Raw genomic sequence first — 16467 nt, forward strand, 5'->3', positions numbered from 1 at the left:
CTGACGTGGCATTTGCGCTAACCTTATGCCAATTAAAAATAAAGACTCAGCCATTATCGTATTATTGGACTATCTGCTCTGCAGGCGTAAAGAAAGAATACAAACCAAATTTTTATAACGAGCAACTGTGGGGAGTAATGACTCCTGCCCTACACCAAGAGCATGGGAATTAATTAGCTGGCAGGGCGGTAATGGCCTTGGCATTTATAAGCTGCCGCCCCCAAAAAACTGGCACAGTGCCCGTCTGACATTTAGTTTGGTGGAGAGAGAGAAAGTGAAGCAGTAGGAAAAGGGACTTGTAGTCTTGGGGCCATCACCCATTAACCGTGAAAAACTCAACCATAGAGCTACTGTATAAAACAGTTTAATTACAACACAGAAAATATCCATTTTGCTTGGTCTATAAAATCATGGAAATGGGATTCTTTCATTCTGATTTTTATCTAAAAAGCCATAAGTCAAAGAAGTATAAATATATGAATACCAATGTCCACACACTCTGGTGTTCTTCAGGTCTGGTATGGTTTTAATGGTTTGGATTTCAGACATTGTGCTTCTAACTTTGTTTCAACAATTTGACCAGAACTCTCTTCTGGTGTGATGATCCAGCGCAGAAAGTTTCATCCATAAAAAGTTAATTTGTTTCCAGATTCCCAGCTGTGGAAGAACTTGACGGACCAGCACTGAGCACTGATCTCCACTATGTTCATTGTTAAAGAATCTCATTTAACCCCTGGAACCCAAAACCTGCCAGTAGGTTGGATAAGCATGCTTTGTTTGGAAAAAAAAAAAAAAAAGCCAACATTCCGCCACGTGTTAAAACCAGAAACTTTAAAACAGAAAGAATCATCAGATTTTCAACTTGCCCTTGGTCATTAAAACAATTAGGTGACTGGGGTGTTTCATCAAAATCACTTTGCTCTACATGCCTCATTTAAAAATGAGCCAAAAATAAACTGTTTGCGTCAGATCCTTTACGAAACAAAAAGTGATGCATTACTCAGCACAGCTGAGAAACATCAATTCATTCAGCTGAGACCAACAGTCACGCAACAAAAATAATAAAGGGACTTTTCACCTTAAGTGCAAACTGCAGTCACACAGAGCAAAGTAAGACTACAAATTAGAAAGAGAAAATTTGCTTTCCAGCATTGGTAAAACCTCTGGACATCACATAAATGCACATGTTGATTCTAGGTTTTTTAAATTTTTGTAAAATTATTGATCAGTGGAATTCAACTTTTATTGTTTTTATGATGTAAACGTTGCTATGCTGCTCTTTTTAGTTCTCTCTACTTCTAGCCCTGCTTATGCTGTTTTCTTAGAGGTGCAGGACTTGATTTTGAAATGAAAAATCATCCCACAGTGAAGGAAAATGCAACAGGCAGCCAAAAACACCCAGAAACTGCTTGGTGTTTGTAGGGTAAAACACCTCTTTGTCTTGTTTTGATGACATAAAAATATGGTAAATGTTCAGATTTCTTTATACTTTTGGCTACGGAGTGAATATCAACTTATGTTTGGGAAAGAACAGTAGAAATAAGAATAAGCGAACACACACTAACTGGTCATCAAAGCAGGAAGCAGCACTAGAGGAATTACGAGTTACAGCTAAAATGTAATTCTGTAGCCTAAAAGCTTTAACATTTTAATAACTCAGTTCAATTAGAGCACAGAGAGAGGTTGACCGGGGCATTGGAAGGGAGACAACACAGAAGCTTTCATTTGCATTTTCACTTTTGTAACAGTGATCAAGGCTATTAAAACACACGCATACATTTTTTAACCTAAAAGCGTTGTGAGAAATACAGAAAAAATAAATTATCCCATTCATTTAGCTCACTACGTCATGTTGCTTTGTAAAGCTGCAAAGTTACGACAATTACAATTTTTTTCCTTCCTCTTTGATATTGGAATACCAGAACGGCAAAGCATGACAGTCTATAAGCAAAAGGACCTTTACGACTCCAGCACCGAGCATGAAAATACAATTAAACAGCATTTAACATTCGCCGTCTCACCTCTCCTGCTCCATCCTCATCTTCATCGTCTCCTCCTCAGACACCTGCATCTCCTCTGGCCTCCACTTGCTGGAGCCTTTGCGATCCATCTTTTCGCCTGGCCGCTCGTCTTTACGGTGCTTCCCGAACCTAAAAGCACAAAAACACGCATGGTTGTGTTCATTTACTGCATTTATGGGACTCTCTTGCAAAGTGGAGCTGCAGTGATGATATCTTTGCCTGCCAAAGTCTTGACAATAACCCGGCGTTGTCACAAAAACACCCCGCAGGTATGACTTAACACTCTATCAAGGCCTCAAATGAAGCATTTGAAAAGTACTTCTCACAAGTTCAAACCCAATTCAATTCGTTTAAAGTTGTGGAGGAGGCGTAGACACAGCCCATCACAGTAATTATATTCATAGGGAGGGAGTGACGCTTAACGAAATAGGAGCTATTGCAGAGATATTTCAGCTTGATTGAGTCAGTATAAAGCTGCAGCCTGTTGAAGAAATGACTTTGGCACCGCGCTCGCTTCCACAATGAACCGCCGTGATTATTCACAGGGAAATTGGTCCACAGAGAATATCTACGACTTCGAAAGAGACAAACCAAAGAGGGGTGTGTGTGTGTGTGTGTGTGTGTGTGTGTGTGTGTGTGTGTGTGTGTGTGTGTGTGTGTGTGTGTGTGTTAATGAAAGAGACCGAAGACAGTGAACAAGAGACGAACACGCAGAAGAGAAACTCACTGAATGAAACATTAAGACCAGAAACTAAACTACGGCGAAGACAACCTGAAGAGGTGTGTGTGTCTGTGTGTGAAAGTCACACCATCAAAAGCTAAACCAAAGCAGCGGAAAGTGAGGAGTGTTCACAGATGAAAGAGAAAGAGTGTAAATTGCCTGGATATGATGTTAGAAAGAGGGGAAAAAAGAGCCTGAGATGTGAGGCAGGTGAGTGCGCCGTTTGCATGGAAATCAATACAGAAGAAAGAGAGCTGAAAACAATAAAGCAAATCAAAGAGAGGTACACGTGAAGAATGAACAAAACAAGAAAATGTTTCTGCAGAACAACCCAGTGGTGAGAGTGTGTAGGAGTGTGTGAAACACCGGGAAGCAAAACAGAAAGACGACAACAGCGGTGCACAAGGTGAGAAGGAAACAATGAAGGGAGAGAAAAATACACGAAAATGAAACAAAATTCAAGAGGATTGTGTAATTCTGTGTGGGAAATTATATACATGAGAAAAATGGGGAAGAAAAGAGAGAGTGAGGATAAAAAATGAGAGTAAGAGGAGAAATTATTTGTGTACTAGGATCAAAGATTGAGAGAAATCAATAAAAAAAAAAAAAAAAAAAAACGCAACACAGTTACCACAAAAACTCTGATGTTTCACAACTTCTCCCACAAATATACGTAACTGTGCTGGACTGAAAACTTCTCCTGCCTTGTTTATGGTGTTTGCTAGAAACATTTCAAACACAAAAACATTTTAATGGCCTGTGTGAATTCAGATTTACCCATAAAAGTGGTACTTTTACAAGAGAACGCTTCAACTTGATGGATGAACTCGTGATGGAGTCGCGGACTGAAGTCCAACAAACACTAAGCATCAGCGTTTAGCAGAAACTCCTCCTGTATGATGGGATCCATGTGTGAATCTCACACAAATACACCAGGAAGACGTTCGATGGCTACTGATAGTTTCATCACTGTGACACCAGTCGCAATCTAGCTCACTTTATCCAGCGGCCAATAAAATGACTACTTACTGGAGGCCGACTAATACTTTTATTGGAGTTGATTCAGAAAAAATTCATATATATTATAGCACAAGATGTGGATATTAAAAATATATGAATAGATATAAAGATAGCTTGTATATATTTGCAAACATTTTCTGAGATTTTTAATGTTTTTACCAGTTACCCACTTTCAGTATGGTTGTTTTTGTATATAGAACTCTGGGAACATTAAAATATTTTTTTCAGAATTTTATTTACTATAATTTCTCATTATGTCATTTATTTAGCAATATTACACAAGCAGATTAAATAGTGTTTGATTAGGTGTGAGTTAAAATATACAAAAAAAAGTAAGGCATCATGAAAAGTCACATCTTTAAGCACACATTAACAAAAAAAAAATTAAAGTCAACTGGTGATACTTTAAGAACCATACAGAATATGCTTTAATTTTTATTACTTGGTTGCAAAAGTAAGAAAAAAAAAGATATTTTTGTTGAATTTTTATCACTGATTAAGCAGTCATGATAAATTGCACCATGTAAACAAAATATATAATCTGTATATTTTTATTATGGGCGTATTTTTAATTTTCAGATCCTATTTTGCAGGGTGGACAGAGTGTTACTTGTTCTATTATGCTCATTGAATTCATTTACTTATTGGAAAACATGCTTGAGGTTAAACTCTTTAGCAGCTTACCATGAAGACACAACTTTACTCTGCACCACCATCTATGATATGTACTCTGCTACATGCGCTGCACACAATACACAGAGTACTGCAAAGAATGGAGTAGAGATGTATGATCATACCATTTTTAAATTACACCAACTATCTCTCTCTGCATTGTGTTCTGTACAAAAAAAGAACATTATAATATCAGTAATATAATGATAATATCAGGTGACTGATAGCGATATCTACTGATTACATAATTAATACACTGGTTTGTGATTTTTTCAAATCAAGAAGAAAAGAAAAGATTACTGCTTTCTGAAATAATCCCTCAAGTAGCCTTCTGGCTGGTACCCACTGGATCTAACATGCTGATCATGTGACACAGCCCCTGATTTGAGTTTGGTCCATGCAGCATGTTACAGCCCCTCTATCCCCCCAATTCTGGTTGCTACTGTCTGGTTTCCAAAAAAGACAAAACCCCCCAAAACGAATCTGAGATGACCCAAGAGACTTTCCAATCTGTGGTGTTAATGGTCCAGTAACTGGCTCACAAAACTGGACGGCTGCTAGATTCTCCAGTTTTTCCTCGAATGTCGCAGCGAGTGACAACAGACACTGATGCCATCAAGTGTAAAAGACAAACCCAGGAGGAAAAAGTGCAGCTGGAAGTGGGAGGAGCGCAGACGAAGGTCCATTACCTGATTAATTTAACTGCGGCCGTCTGAAATGCTCAGAGTGACAGGCCGCCGTTAATGCTGGGAGCAGGAGTGATCTATCACGGAGGGAGACGGTTGACACTTTCTCTCTCCACACCACTAACTTTCATTAACAGCCCCTTAAAAAGCACACAGAGATGCACACACATCCGTACACAAACACACGCACCAAGATTTATGACTAAAAGGGAAAACTTTGATGAGGAGATGGGGCAAGCATGACATCGGGGCGTTTAATAATCTTATATTCCAGGCACAGTTAGGCCCGACGCCGTCGATAAAGAGGCTCTGACGGCTTTCTGCGGTTTCAAAAGATCATTTCAAAATGTCAGGGATTCAGCTGATTCTATCCAGCAGATCACACCTGTGTCACTGCTAATCCTTTTAACAGCATGGAAAGAGAAAACAAGTCTTTGGTGGCGTTGTGGGCAGTTTTTGGTGGAATACTGCCACCCACAGGTAGCAATTTTCATTTATGGACATGATAGGAAACCGCTAAAATGAATGTTTATCGACCTAGACTGTACTTTATGTAACTTTGGCATGCTTACTTAGTTTATGTGAACATGTTTGCATGCTACTTTGCCACTATTTGACCATTAGCATTCTAACAAGATGATATTCTAAACTTCACATACAAAGCGTTAGCATTTTGATATGCTAGCTACGCACATATTACACCAGGATCATGTTAAAGTTGCATTTGAGGATATTTGTGAAATTTTCGCTTGATATATCAAATATTTTAGGGGATAAAAACTAACTATCAACCTGTTTTTTGGGCAATGACATTTGAAGTTGTGTTTGAATAATGTCTCAGGGACAATTAAAGGTAAAATCCTACAATTTTCACCAGTAATTCTTATCAAAGTGTGGTCAGAAAATCTAAAAAAAAAAAAAAAAAATTTACATTTACATTTGGGGAACCACTTTAAATTAGCATTAGCTTTTTGAAATGCCAGCTGCATACATATTACACCAGGTTGATAAACTAACATGCAAACACGATGTTCATATTGCATTTAAAGATATTTGTAAAATTTTAGCTGAATATATCAAATAACCATCAACCTGTTTTTTGGGCATTTCTATTTGAAACTGTGGTTGAATAATATCTCAGGAACTTTTAAAGGTAATAGCTATTAAACTATTAAAGGTAAAGAAAGAGTTACATTTGGGAAACCACTTTAATTTAGCATTAGCATTTTATAGGCTAGCTGCATGCATATAACACCAGGATCAGAAACTAACATGTTACCATTATGCTACTATTGCATTTATCTAAAAATGCATTTAAGATAAAGCCCATGTGCCAGTGATCATGTGCAGTTTATACTTTGGTACCAGAAGGCCAAACAAACAAAGACTGTAGCTTAATCAAAATTCTACTGTCTGGCTTTTAACACATAATAAATAGAAACTGCCACATTATACCAATCCATGCTGCCCTTCACTGACTCCCTGTGAGTTTTAGAATTGATTTTAATATTCTACTGCTTGTTTTAAAGCCTTTCAGATCCATTTCCTGCCTATGTCTGGACACTGCTGACTCCCTTTGAATGGTTTCTTGAGATCTTTTGTCGGGCTCTTACTGATGCTTCCTAAATCTCATCTTTTCTCCAGATCCCTGAGCTGTGAAACTCCCTGCTGGAGGATCTCTGACAGGTAAACTCAGCATCAGCTTGGAAATCGTCTCTTAAAAATCCCTTTGATTTTATTAACAGACACCAATTGCTGTATTTATTGAAACTACTTCATCTTTTCCATATTTTAAGTTCTGGTTCTTTGTTCTATTATAGATTTTGACACTAGTTATCTGGACTAGAGTGTGCATCAAAAATATACTTGCTGTTGTATCTACAATGATGACAATGATGGAATTCTAATTTAAGCACAAATCATTTTGTAGGTTTGATTTTGAGAGTAGGCTATATAAATAAAGTTTGTTATTATTATAGTTGAGTCTGGCTAAAATTGAGGAAAAGTCTTATGAAGCTGAACTTGAGGAATCTAAGATGCACCGTAACAACATATGCATGTAATGAGCATTAGCCCTCCTGTGTCAAACTGACCCATTTTTCTGCTTGGCTTGTGTGTAAACAACATATAAAATGAAAATGGTTCATTTCACATATTTGCAAACCCACCCTGAACAGAAGAGGTGTCTCGTGTTAATTTATCAACTCCATAAAAAGAAAAAAATCTAAATGTAAAATACTTTTCAATTTTTTTTTAAATCAATGTCATATAAAACTATTGTAGTTTATATGTAGGTCATTCCTGTGTACATAAAAAAGTTTTAACATAAATTTTTTTTTAATGAAGAACGAGTGAATTATCCTCATTGAACTGTGATCTGTGAGAGGTAAAGAACACCACTGCACTAACTATTGATAGAAAAGGTTAGTAAGGGAGTTAATAATGAAATATACGCAACGTTTATTGGATTTTTTTTGGTTTCTTTCACAGTTAAACATGCCCTGGGTCAAACTGACCCAGGAACATCATGGCTGTTCTTGAGAAACGAACCTAACAGGAGGGTTAAAGCCTCAGGTTATATACATATATGCATAAGCTGGTTTTTCACTAATTTATCTTTCTGATTAAACGAATACAACTCACATTTTAATCAACCTAGCTGCATACATGGAAAAACATGACCCGATATGGATTTCAAGTGTGTTTTCTTTCGTTTTAAGCACACATTCATGCCAACATGCTGGTGACCCACACTGAACACCAGCTGAATGCCTCTTCTGTCCGGAACCTGCTGCCGCTCTGCTAACACGATGCTCTCATGTCGACGCTCTGTCACACGGCCCCAAGCCATGTCTTCATTTGTTGGCACAGCTGGCTCTACACGCGATACATTGCAATGAACGCACTATTACCAGCAGCTCAGACTACAGTACCCCGATTATTAGCATTTCATCTCGTGTGGGTCAAGAAAACAGACCGTGACGCATCAGCGCCGCTTCAACCGTGGCAAATATCTCCTCGGGAAATTTCAAAACAAACTCAAAACACTTCCGCTGCGACACAAGCTCGTCAGCCTCTTCTAACTCCGAGCCTGTTCACTCGTTCATGACAGGAACACACACAAACGTGTAAAAACCACTGCAAAATCAGTGCAGCCCTCAAATTTCTGGGCAACGACCATCCCTGCAGATGCCAAGCTGACAGACCGGGTGTTGCTTCTGTGTCCAAGTGATGATCAGAGAGCGAGGGAGAGAGAAAGAGCGAATGAGAAAAGAGAGGGAGATGGCTGCAGAGTTGGCAGGCTGCACTGTTGGCAGGGCTGGATGGTAATGATGCTTTGATTGGGACTGAGTGTGAGGCCTTCGAGACATGAGAGGGTCAGGCGGTGGCAACTCTGTTGATCACACACACACATCCACACTCGCTCCTCTGACTTCCACAGGCCTCCCACTCCTGATCCACCCCACCCACATGCTGACACACATCAAAGCTGCACCCAAAAAAATGAAAAATAAAAACCTTCACTCACGCTCGCTCAAATACGAGACACTCATCGGCAGCTCTTGACACGCTGTAGAGCCGCTCTTGGGATCTAGCTTTGCTCACATCACATTTGGTAGCGTGACAGGGCCGCACTTTCAGACACTTTTGAAAAACAGTTCTGGATGAATCCGCCCTCTGTGGTTTGGGACAAAACACATACGCACATTTGCATGCTGTTTCATCACGACGTGTTGACACTGACACAAGTGAAAAATGCAAATTGCGATACCTTTTTTCCTTCCGTTTAGTAGCATATTTGTTGCTAAGTGCTCGCTGCAGTGGTGTTTACTAAACTGTAACTCCCACATATCACCTGTCAATCACACCGTGTGGGTGTTGCTGGGATTTTCTAATTAATCTGTGTCTGGATGTGATGTTTTCTTAGTTTTCTTTATTTGTGCAATGTGACACAGTGCAAAAAAAGCAAAGCAAAAACTAAACACACTGATTCGTTGCCAGTTCAGATGTTCCTATAAAGCAATTTGCTTTCAGAATTTGCCTAAGTTTGAAGCAAATAATTACGGAGCTCTGATTTGGCAATGTTTTTTTTTCATCAATAACTTTGGATATGCATAAAAATATGCAAAGATTTAAGCTTGATAAATTAAGTACCATTAAGCATAAAATTATTAAATCTCATTTAAAATTAAAAAAAGCAACTGCCTGTTGACCCACTTTCAACATTTTTTTTTGAGCACTGAAATTTGACACAGTGTTTGATCGATAATATCTGAGGAACTATTAAAGATAAAAGCCCGAAATTTCACTGTTAATTCTCATCCAAGTGTTGTCTAGGAATGAAAAACATTCTCACATTAAAATAATTATCTTCTTCGTTACATTCGGAGAACCACATCGTAACTCTAGAACCTTGTTCTACTTGGATCAGGCTAAAAACGATGTTTTTGTGGTACAACTTGTCATTTCTGCTCGATCAGTTATGACAGTTAAGTGTAAATAACCTGTTTTTACATTTTTCTGATCAAGTGTTGCATATTAAAAAAAACATTCAATATTTTCTATGTTGTATTATTGTGACATGCAGCTGAATATGGTTAAAAAAATAACACTAGTTGACTTCTCAAGGATAAAACTTTTCACGATTCTTCACTTTTTTTCTTCATATTTCAACTCCACCATAATCAGATATAATTTGATCAACTTGTCTAATATTGCGGATTCAATCAATGACATGATGAGAAATAATAGTGACATTTTCAGGCTTTTATTTTTAATAGATTCTGAGATGTTGTTCAAACATACTGAAAAAATTGGGCTAAAAGTTCAACCTGGCTGGCAGGTCTTTAAGAATTATTATTTCAGAAAGTTTTCAATATATCAAGCTAAAATTTCAGATCCCATTTTAATGATCCAGGTTTATGATAAAAAAGCAAGTCAAAGATGGTTGAGCAGTAGACCCCTGATGATTTAACATGGAATGACCCCTATGCAAATAATACAATTTACTCATTTTTCTTTTTGCTAGAATAAGCGCTGGTCTTATTACGTGAATTTTGTCCACGTTTATTTAAAAAAACATGCAATTGTGAAAGTCTCAGAATTAGACTATGATCCTGCGACTTAAATGAAAATCAATTTGGTTAATCTTGTTCGTTTTTAAACAAATCTAATAAACTGGTCTGCGAAAAATGAACTGGCCTCCTCACAAAGTGGAATCCTGGCTCGGATCTGGAGTTGGGTGTGTTCGTAGTGAAGCAACGCTGTCGTGGATTTGTCCTTTAAATTGAGTATGAGATCCAGACTACACATGCAGATGGATTGAATATATTTCACATCATTATTTTGGAGCGCACAGCTGTCTGTGCCAGTAAACACCGGGCGCCGACAGGCCAACAGGCAGTCAGACAGAGTTTTAATGGAGCAGATCTGATGTGGCCAATATTGAGCCAATCAGAGCAGCATAACACTGATGTTTTGACAATGCACACCAATCATTATCACATGGGAGGAGAGGAGGGAAACTGGATCTTAGTGTGTGTGTGTGCAGGAGGATTACTGCAGTGTGCATTTGTCTGTGACCAAATTGTGGGGTTAGTTTCTCTGTGAACTAAGTAGCCTTTGTTGTGTGTGGATTTGAGTCTAGAATTCGGCATATATTTGCAGCATGTGTGTACAATGCAAACTCTATGCATGTACTAATTATTACAGGGTGCATATGAGTGTGAGCTTACAGTGTTTGTCCATGTGCATCCCAGTGATTACCTCATTGTGAGTGTGTGTGTGTGTGTGTGTGTGTGGCCTCGACTGTCTTTTCCATGAGTCTCTCTGCTCTACTAAACATAAACTGGTGTCATCTGAAGCGCTCCCACCTGTTTGACTCGGAGCCCTGCTGGCTTCAAGCCGCCTGCAAAGTCAAAGCTCAATTTCAGCTCCTGACATCCAAGTTCAGCGCTCTAATTCGCAAACTATATCTCTCTTTCGCTCTACTTTGTCCTTCCTGATGTATTTGTAGAGCCTCCCACTCATTCACTGCTCTCCCTTTTTAACTACTTTGCATACGATTACTCCATTGTTGCATTCAAAACACTCTAAGGAGTTAAAGTACATGAAAATGCTGTCAGTATTGATTTAGTGGTTCATGCTCCGTATATCTGGAGCTCAGTTTAGCCATGTTAATGTCATTTGTGTTGTGGCTGTAATCAAAAAATCTTTCATGGGGAGCATCGGCTCAGGTTTTGTTTTCTCAGTAAGTTCAACAGAGAAACGAATATAACATTAGCTAAATAAGAAAAGCACTCAGAGAGCGCTGTACTCTACCAAGGCTGCTCAGTCATATGATGTCCAACGGATGAAATCTTTACAAAATTCATAGTCCGTAGTGGTCGATTTGTAGTAGGATCGCAATCGTGTGATCATCAGCAAGCAGCTGATGTAGTATTCATTTGTTGCCATAGTTACAGTGACACTGTGCTGATATCTTGCAATGATATGGAAATCCTTAACCAATCCGTGGATCAAGACTATAAGCTGCATCACTGCCAAAATCTAATCAGGCGGTCTTTGTGTTATTTCTGACTTTCCCTGAAAATGTCATCTAAATCTGTTAGTCTGTTTTTGAGTAATGTTGCTGACAGACAGACAGACAGACAGACAGACAGACAGACGTCGATCGTCACATAACTCCTTGGTAAAGTAACAAAGTAAATTTCACCGAAGGCCCACAAAAAGCTTTTTTTGGAGCTTTCAGTCATCATGAAGATGACTCACCCACCTAATGTAATAGATATTTAGATCCTTTACATTTCATATTTCATGTTTTCTGTGGTGCAGATAAGGAAGAATCTGGGTTGCCAATGAAATGACAATGTGAGGGATAACCTCCTTAAACAGTAACTTACAGTTTGGTTAATATTTGTGCGATACTTCTGTCACTGAAATAGGAAATGCTTTTTTAAGATGCAGTTTTACATAGTTTTTTTGCACAAGGTTACTTTTGTAATGTTTAATATAATCTTTTTCATTCCCCTCCTATGGTTGTTGTCCCCCTATGGCACTACATGACAGTAACCTCAGATGTACAACAAGGATCATTAAGAATACTCTACAGTGGTTAGAAGCACAAGGAGTCCTTCAACAGATGGTATGACAGTTTGCATAAAGTTGAAGTTTCAGCTACTTCATGTAAATGTGCAGCATCAAGCCTGATCCAATGAATCATCAAACTTTCTAGAGACTTTTAATCTTAATCATAATCATTGCTAATCTAAAATGGAGACAGATTCAGCAACTACATAGCCTATTTCTAGGCACAAATGTCTTCAGAAACACAATTAGTTGAACTGTTCCATACTTCCACCATACTGTTTCATTTTGAAATCTGAATACCATAAGAGAACCTTGGCTGTTTTAAAAGGAAAGGGTGGTTACACTCAATGTCAATTTGATTCACGTGACAACTTTTCGGCTGAAAAATTAAAGATTTATTTAATTTATTTTGAAAAGAACTGCATTTCCTCAAATGGCCACTAGTAGCTGCCTCCAAAAGTAAGTCAAACCCCATAGACCCCGATGGTAAAATGCTCAGCTTCACAACAGAAATAAATGTTTACAGATTGGTTTTGATCTCTATAGCTAATGTGCCTGTGTATGACACCTGTTCAGGTGACAACATTTTATACAACTCACCTGTTTAAACTGTATTAAGGCTTAAAGTGAAGTGTAAACAATGGTTTGGCTGCTTTAAGAGACAGGCGGGTTGCTGTAACAGGACAGTTAATGGCTCAGATGTGTTTGCACTGACTGCCTCAGCTCCACTCATACTCCACCTGTTTGGTCATTTTTGGACTGGCAGGTAGTTAATAGTCAGGCCCTGCCAAAAAAACCCTTCATATACAGTCAATGTTTGATGTTTTATCTGTTTATTGCACTTTGTGTGCAGTGATAAACAAAAAACTATGCATAAACCTACATCCTTACTTTATGTAGCGAAAACTTTTCCACCCGGCTGTATATGATGAATACTTACTGATCTATGCACGCATTGACATCTCAGTGTTGAAATCCACCTCCAGCTCACTTGATCTATTTCCTCTCCCTTACAATATGTTACACCTCCATCAATTTCTGTCATCCACTTTCTGTTCCTGAGCGATCTTGATATTTTTCTGTCATCGCCTGTTGCATCCAACCCCTGCTCCTTTTTTTCTCTCCATCTTTTCTTTCTCTCTTTCCATCTCTGCGGACCTCATTATTTGACTTTCTTAGACAACAGTCACTGTTTTCCTCTCCTTGTCACTGCCACTTTGGTTAATATATTACTGGCCAGACACAAAGCCGAATCAGTACGCAGGAGCACAGACCAAATGACCAAAACACAGCAGTGTAAAGGGGATGCATGGACTATACAGTGATGCAATGTGTGTAATATATCTGTTAGTTTAGCTATAAGGGATTGAATGACAGGAGAAATATTGACAGCTGCAGAGAAAGCATGAATAAGAGGGAGATAAACCACAAAGGTCAAGTTGTCTAGGAGTCTAATTATGGTTTCCTCAAACTATTTAGTGATGTTGTGGTTGCATATCTCAGACTCGTCAACTGTCTCACTCAGAACAACCATATGGCTGTTACTGGTGCATCCAGACCTTCCAAAAGTATGGAGAAAAGTTGTATCTGTTTTAAAATATTACAGACTGTCCCTATGTAGACACACTGAACAAGTAATTTAAGATGTTGTTCTTCACACAGGAAGACAACGCTCGTTCAATAACTTTGTATCAGCTGTTTGCAGTAGATATTGATCACCGTAGCTTGGATACAAGAACTGATATTGGACACAACATGGTAGTTCTCTGATCCTGAGGTGTGGCAGATGATGATACAGCAAAAACGGCAAATAAAAATTTCTCTGCTACACAATATATTTAGACCAACACAAGATCAGACCTAAAGTGCTTTAAAATGGAGAAATAAGATGCATTTTGCAAATGTATCGGGTTATTTTACATGTTAATGTCAAGACCTTTAAATATTATAGAGAGAAATCCAATGATTTCCAGCCTAAGGCCTTCAAGAAAATATCTGATCACTATCCAAAAGTGTCCTCAGTCTCAGTGACTCCAAAGAAGAACTCATAATAAATCCTAACTCTCGAAACAATACAGATCATTTTATGTCTGGTTTGGGTCCATATTCCACTGGTGTTAAAGAAGAAGCCTAAAATCTTGCAGTGGTCTTCGATTCACGTCTGACTTTTAAAGCTCAGGAGACAAAAGATCATGCAGTAATGCTTCAATCAGCTGAGGCTGATCTCTAAGGTCAGATCCTTTCTTTCCTTTTCAGATTTAGGAAAAGGTCAATCCTCACCTCTAGATTTGATGACCGTAATGCACTTTACTGCAGTATCAGTAAGAGAAACATTTACAGACATACAAAATTAACTAGTGGAATTGACCACATTACTCTAATTCTTGCTGGACTTCATCGGTTACCAGTTAGTTGGAATTGATATTTTTTTGTTTGTTTTCAAGTCTTATACATTCAATTGCCAATTTACATCTCATATCTAACAACTCCCTATGAGCCCCATTACTGTTTGAGATGCACTGGTCCTTTCTGTTTCTGAATCTGGCCTTATGTTTGTGTCCCCAAATTGTGGAAATCCCTTAAAGTGGATTGACAACAACAGCCTCTTCTTTTTAAAAATGTAATTACTTCAAAAGTAGAGGTATTTTGGGTATTTTTATTTATTTTTTTTACTATGTTGGGCCGTTTGCTTTTATTTAGTTCTTTAAACTATTTGGTGTTTTCTTTGCATGGTTTAATCTCTTGTACTTTAACAGCTGCTTTGCGCTGCACCTTCAAACTTGTTTAAGAAAGGTGCTATTTAAATAAAGTTTTTATCTTTACTCACACAGACTAGCTTGAAGCTGTGCCGCAAGTGACTCTTGTTACCTTCTTAGACCATTGGGGTTAAAGTGAATGCATATGTCAAATCTTGACATTTTACAACGAGAAATGTCTTGAAAATCTAAATTAAACTAAGGATTTGTCTGCAGCTCTGGTTGATATGGTGAAAGAACAGCTGAAAAGTCAAGTCCCACATGTTCCAGTAGTTTCATAGCTTTACCTGAACATGTCTCCGAGTCCCTTCAGCATGCCCTTCTTGGGCTTTCCCTTCTCCTTGTCTTTGTCTTTGTCCTTGTCCTTCCCTGCCTCTGGCTTCTTCTTCTCCTTCCCTCCCTTGTCTTTGTCCTTCTTCTTCTCCTCTTTGGTGCGATTGGTGCCGTTGACCAGCGGCTTCTCTGTGCCGGACAGCGGCGTCTGGTCGGCCATCGTGGACACTGAGTCTCGCCCCGACCGGGAACTCTCCTCCGTGTCCTCCTCCACTATAAAGAAATAAAACCATACCAGCAGAGGGATGGAGAAAGAAAAAGGAAACACAGGAAGGAAGGGAGAACATGTTCTTTTTAACCAACGAACAGGTAGTTTCAAGAAGAACTGTGGCACATATGAAAATCAATAACCCTAATAAATGAAAATCTATAAGTCTCATAAATGTGCAATTATGCCTCTAAAGCACTGGGAGCCTAATACAATTTAACTCCATATTACAAGTGATTGCAGAGCTGTGTTGTACAGTGAGATACGAACCATTAGAGACCATTACAGGCTGAGATTTAAAATGAAGAACAGTAATACATTAATTACTATTTTATGGTGCTGCGGTGTGTTACTCTACTAAAATTAAAAAAATAAATCTTCATACTTTTGTTTCAGAATAGCTGATGAGTCGCTGGGCAATCACACATTGCTGTCTCATTCCAGATTCTTATTTAATTTTATGTGGACATCTGTGGTTGGTTCATTTTAAAGCTCATCTGGGAGAACGTTTTAAGTCATATAAAACAGAAGGATTAGGAGTGAGATAGGGCTGCGAGAGGATTTCATCATATTACGTGTTGTTATACAACTGCTTGAAAAGAACTTGTGTGGGGTTTTGTAACATTTTCGTTTCGTGTTCGGTTCAATTCTAATCCCTAAAATTAAGCCTTAAACAGAAGATCCAGACCCGGGTGGTGATCTAATGCAGCGATTCTGGAAAATGGCAGCTGAAAATACCAAAAGATGCGACTACATCACAGGTTTTACCCGGACGCCTCCTCTCTAAGGTATCACTTACTGACAGTGCCATGCATCTGACATCTAAAGCAGCGGAGGTTACATCCTGAGTCATCTATATGCCATGGCCACAAGCGGTGATAAAACCAGCTGCCGCATACTGAGCATTAGTCAGAATGCTGTCAGTCCCATGCACAACCAGATCACAGTTTTAGTGGCTGAC

The 16467-nt window shown here is 38.6% G+C and overlaps 1 protein-coding gene across 9 annotated transcripts in view; it reads right to left on the reverse strand.

Annotated features, from left to right (window-relative positions):
- The window catches only part of pard3ab (par-3 family cell polarity regulator alpha, b), a 307758-nt gene that overhangs the window by 74569 nt on the left and 216722 nt on the right, over positions 1-16467 (reverse strand). For all 9 annotated transcript variants that reach the window (XM_055014228.1, XM_055014227.1, XM_055014224.1 and 6 more), the window contains 2 exons: positions 15253-15511; positions 2022-2150 (listed from right to left, as the gene is read on the reverse strand). In XM_055014228.1, the coding sequence (XP_054870203.1) occupies positions 2022-2150; positions 15253-15511 (388 nt within the window). The remainder of the gene's footprint in view (positions 1-2021; positions 2151-15252; positions 15512-16467) is intronic.

Source organism: Amphiprion ocellaris, chromosome 10, assembly GCF_022539595.1.
Source record: "Amphiprion ocellaris isolate individual 3 ecotype Okinawa chromosome 10, ASM2253959v1, whole genome shotgun sequence".
NCBI classification, from domain to species: Eukaryota; Metazoa; Chordata; class Actinopteri; family Pomacentridae; genus Amphiprion; species Amphiprion ocellaris.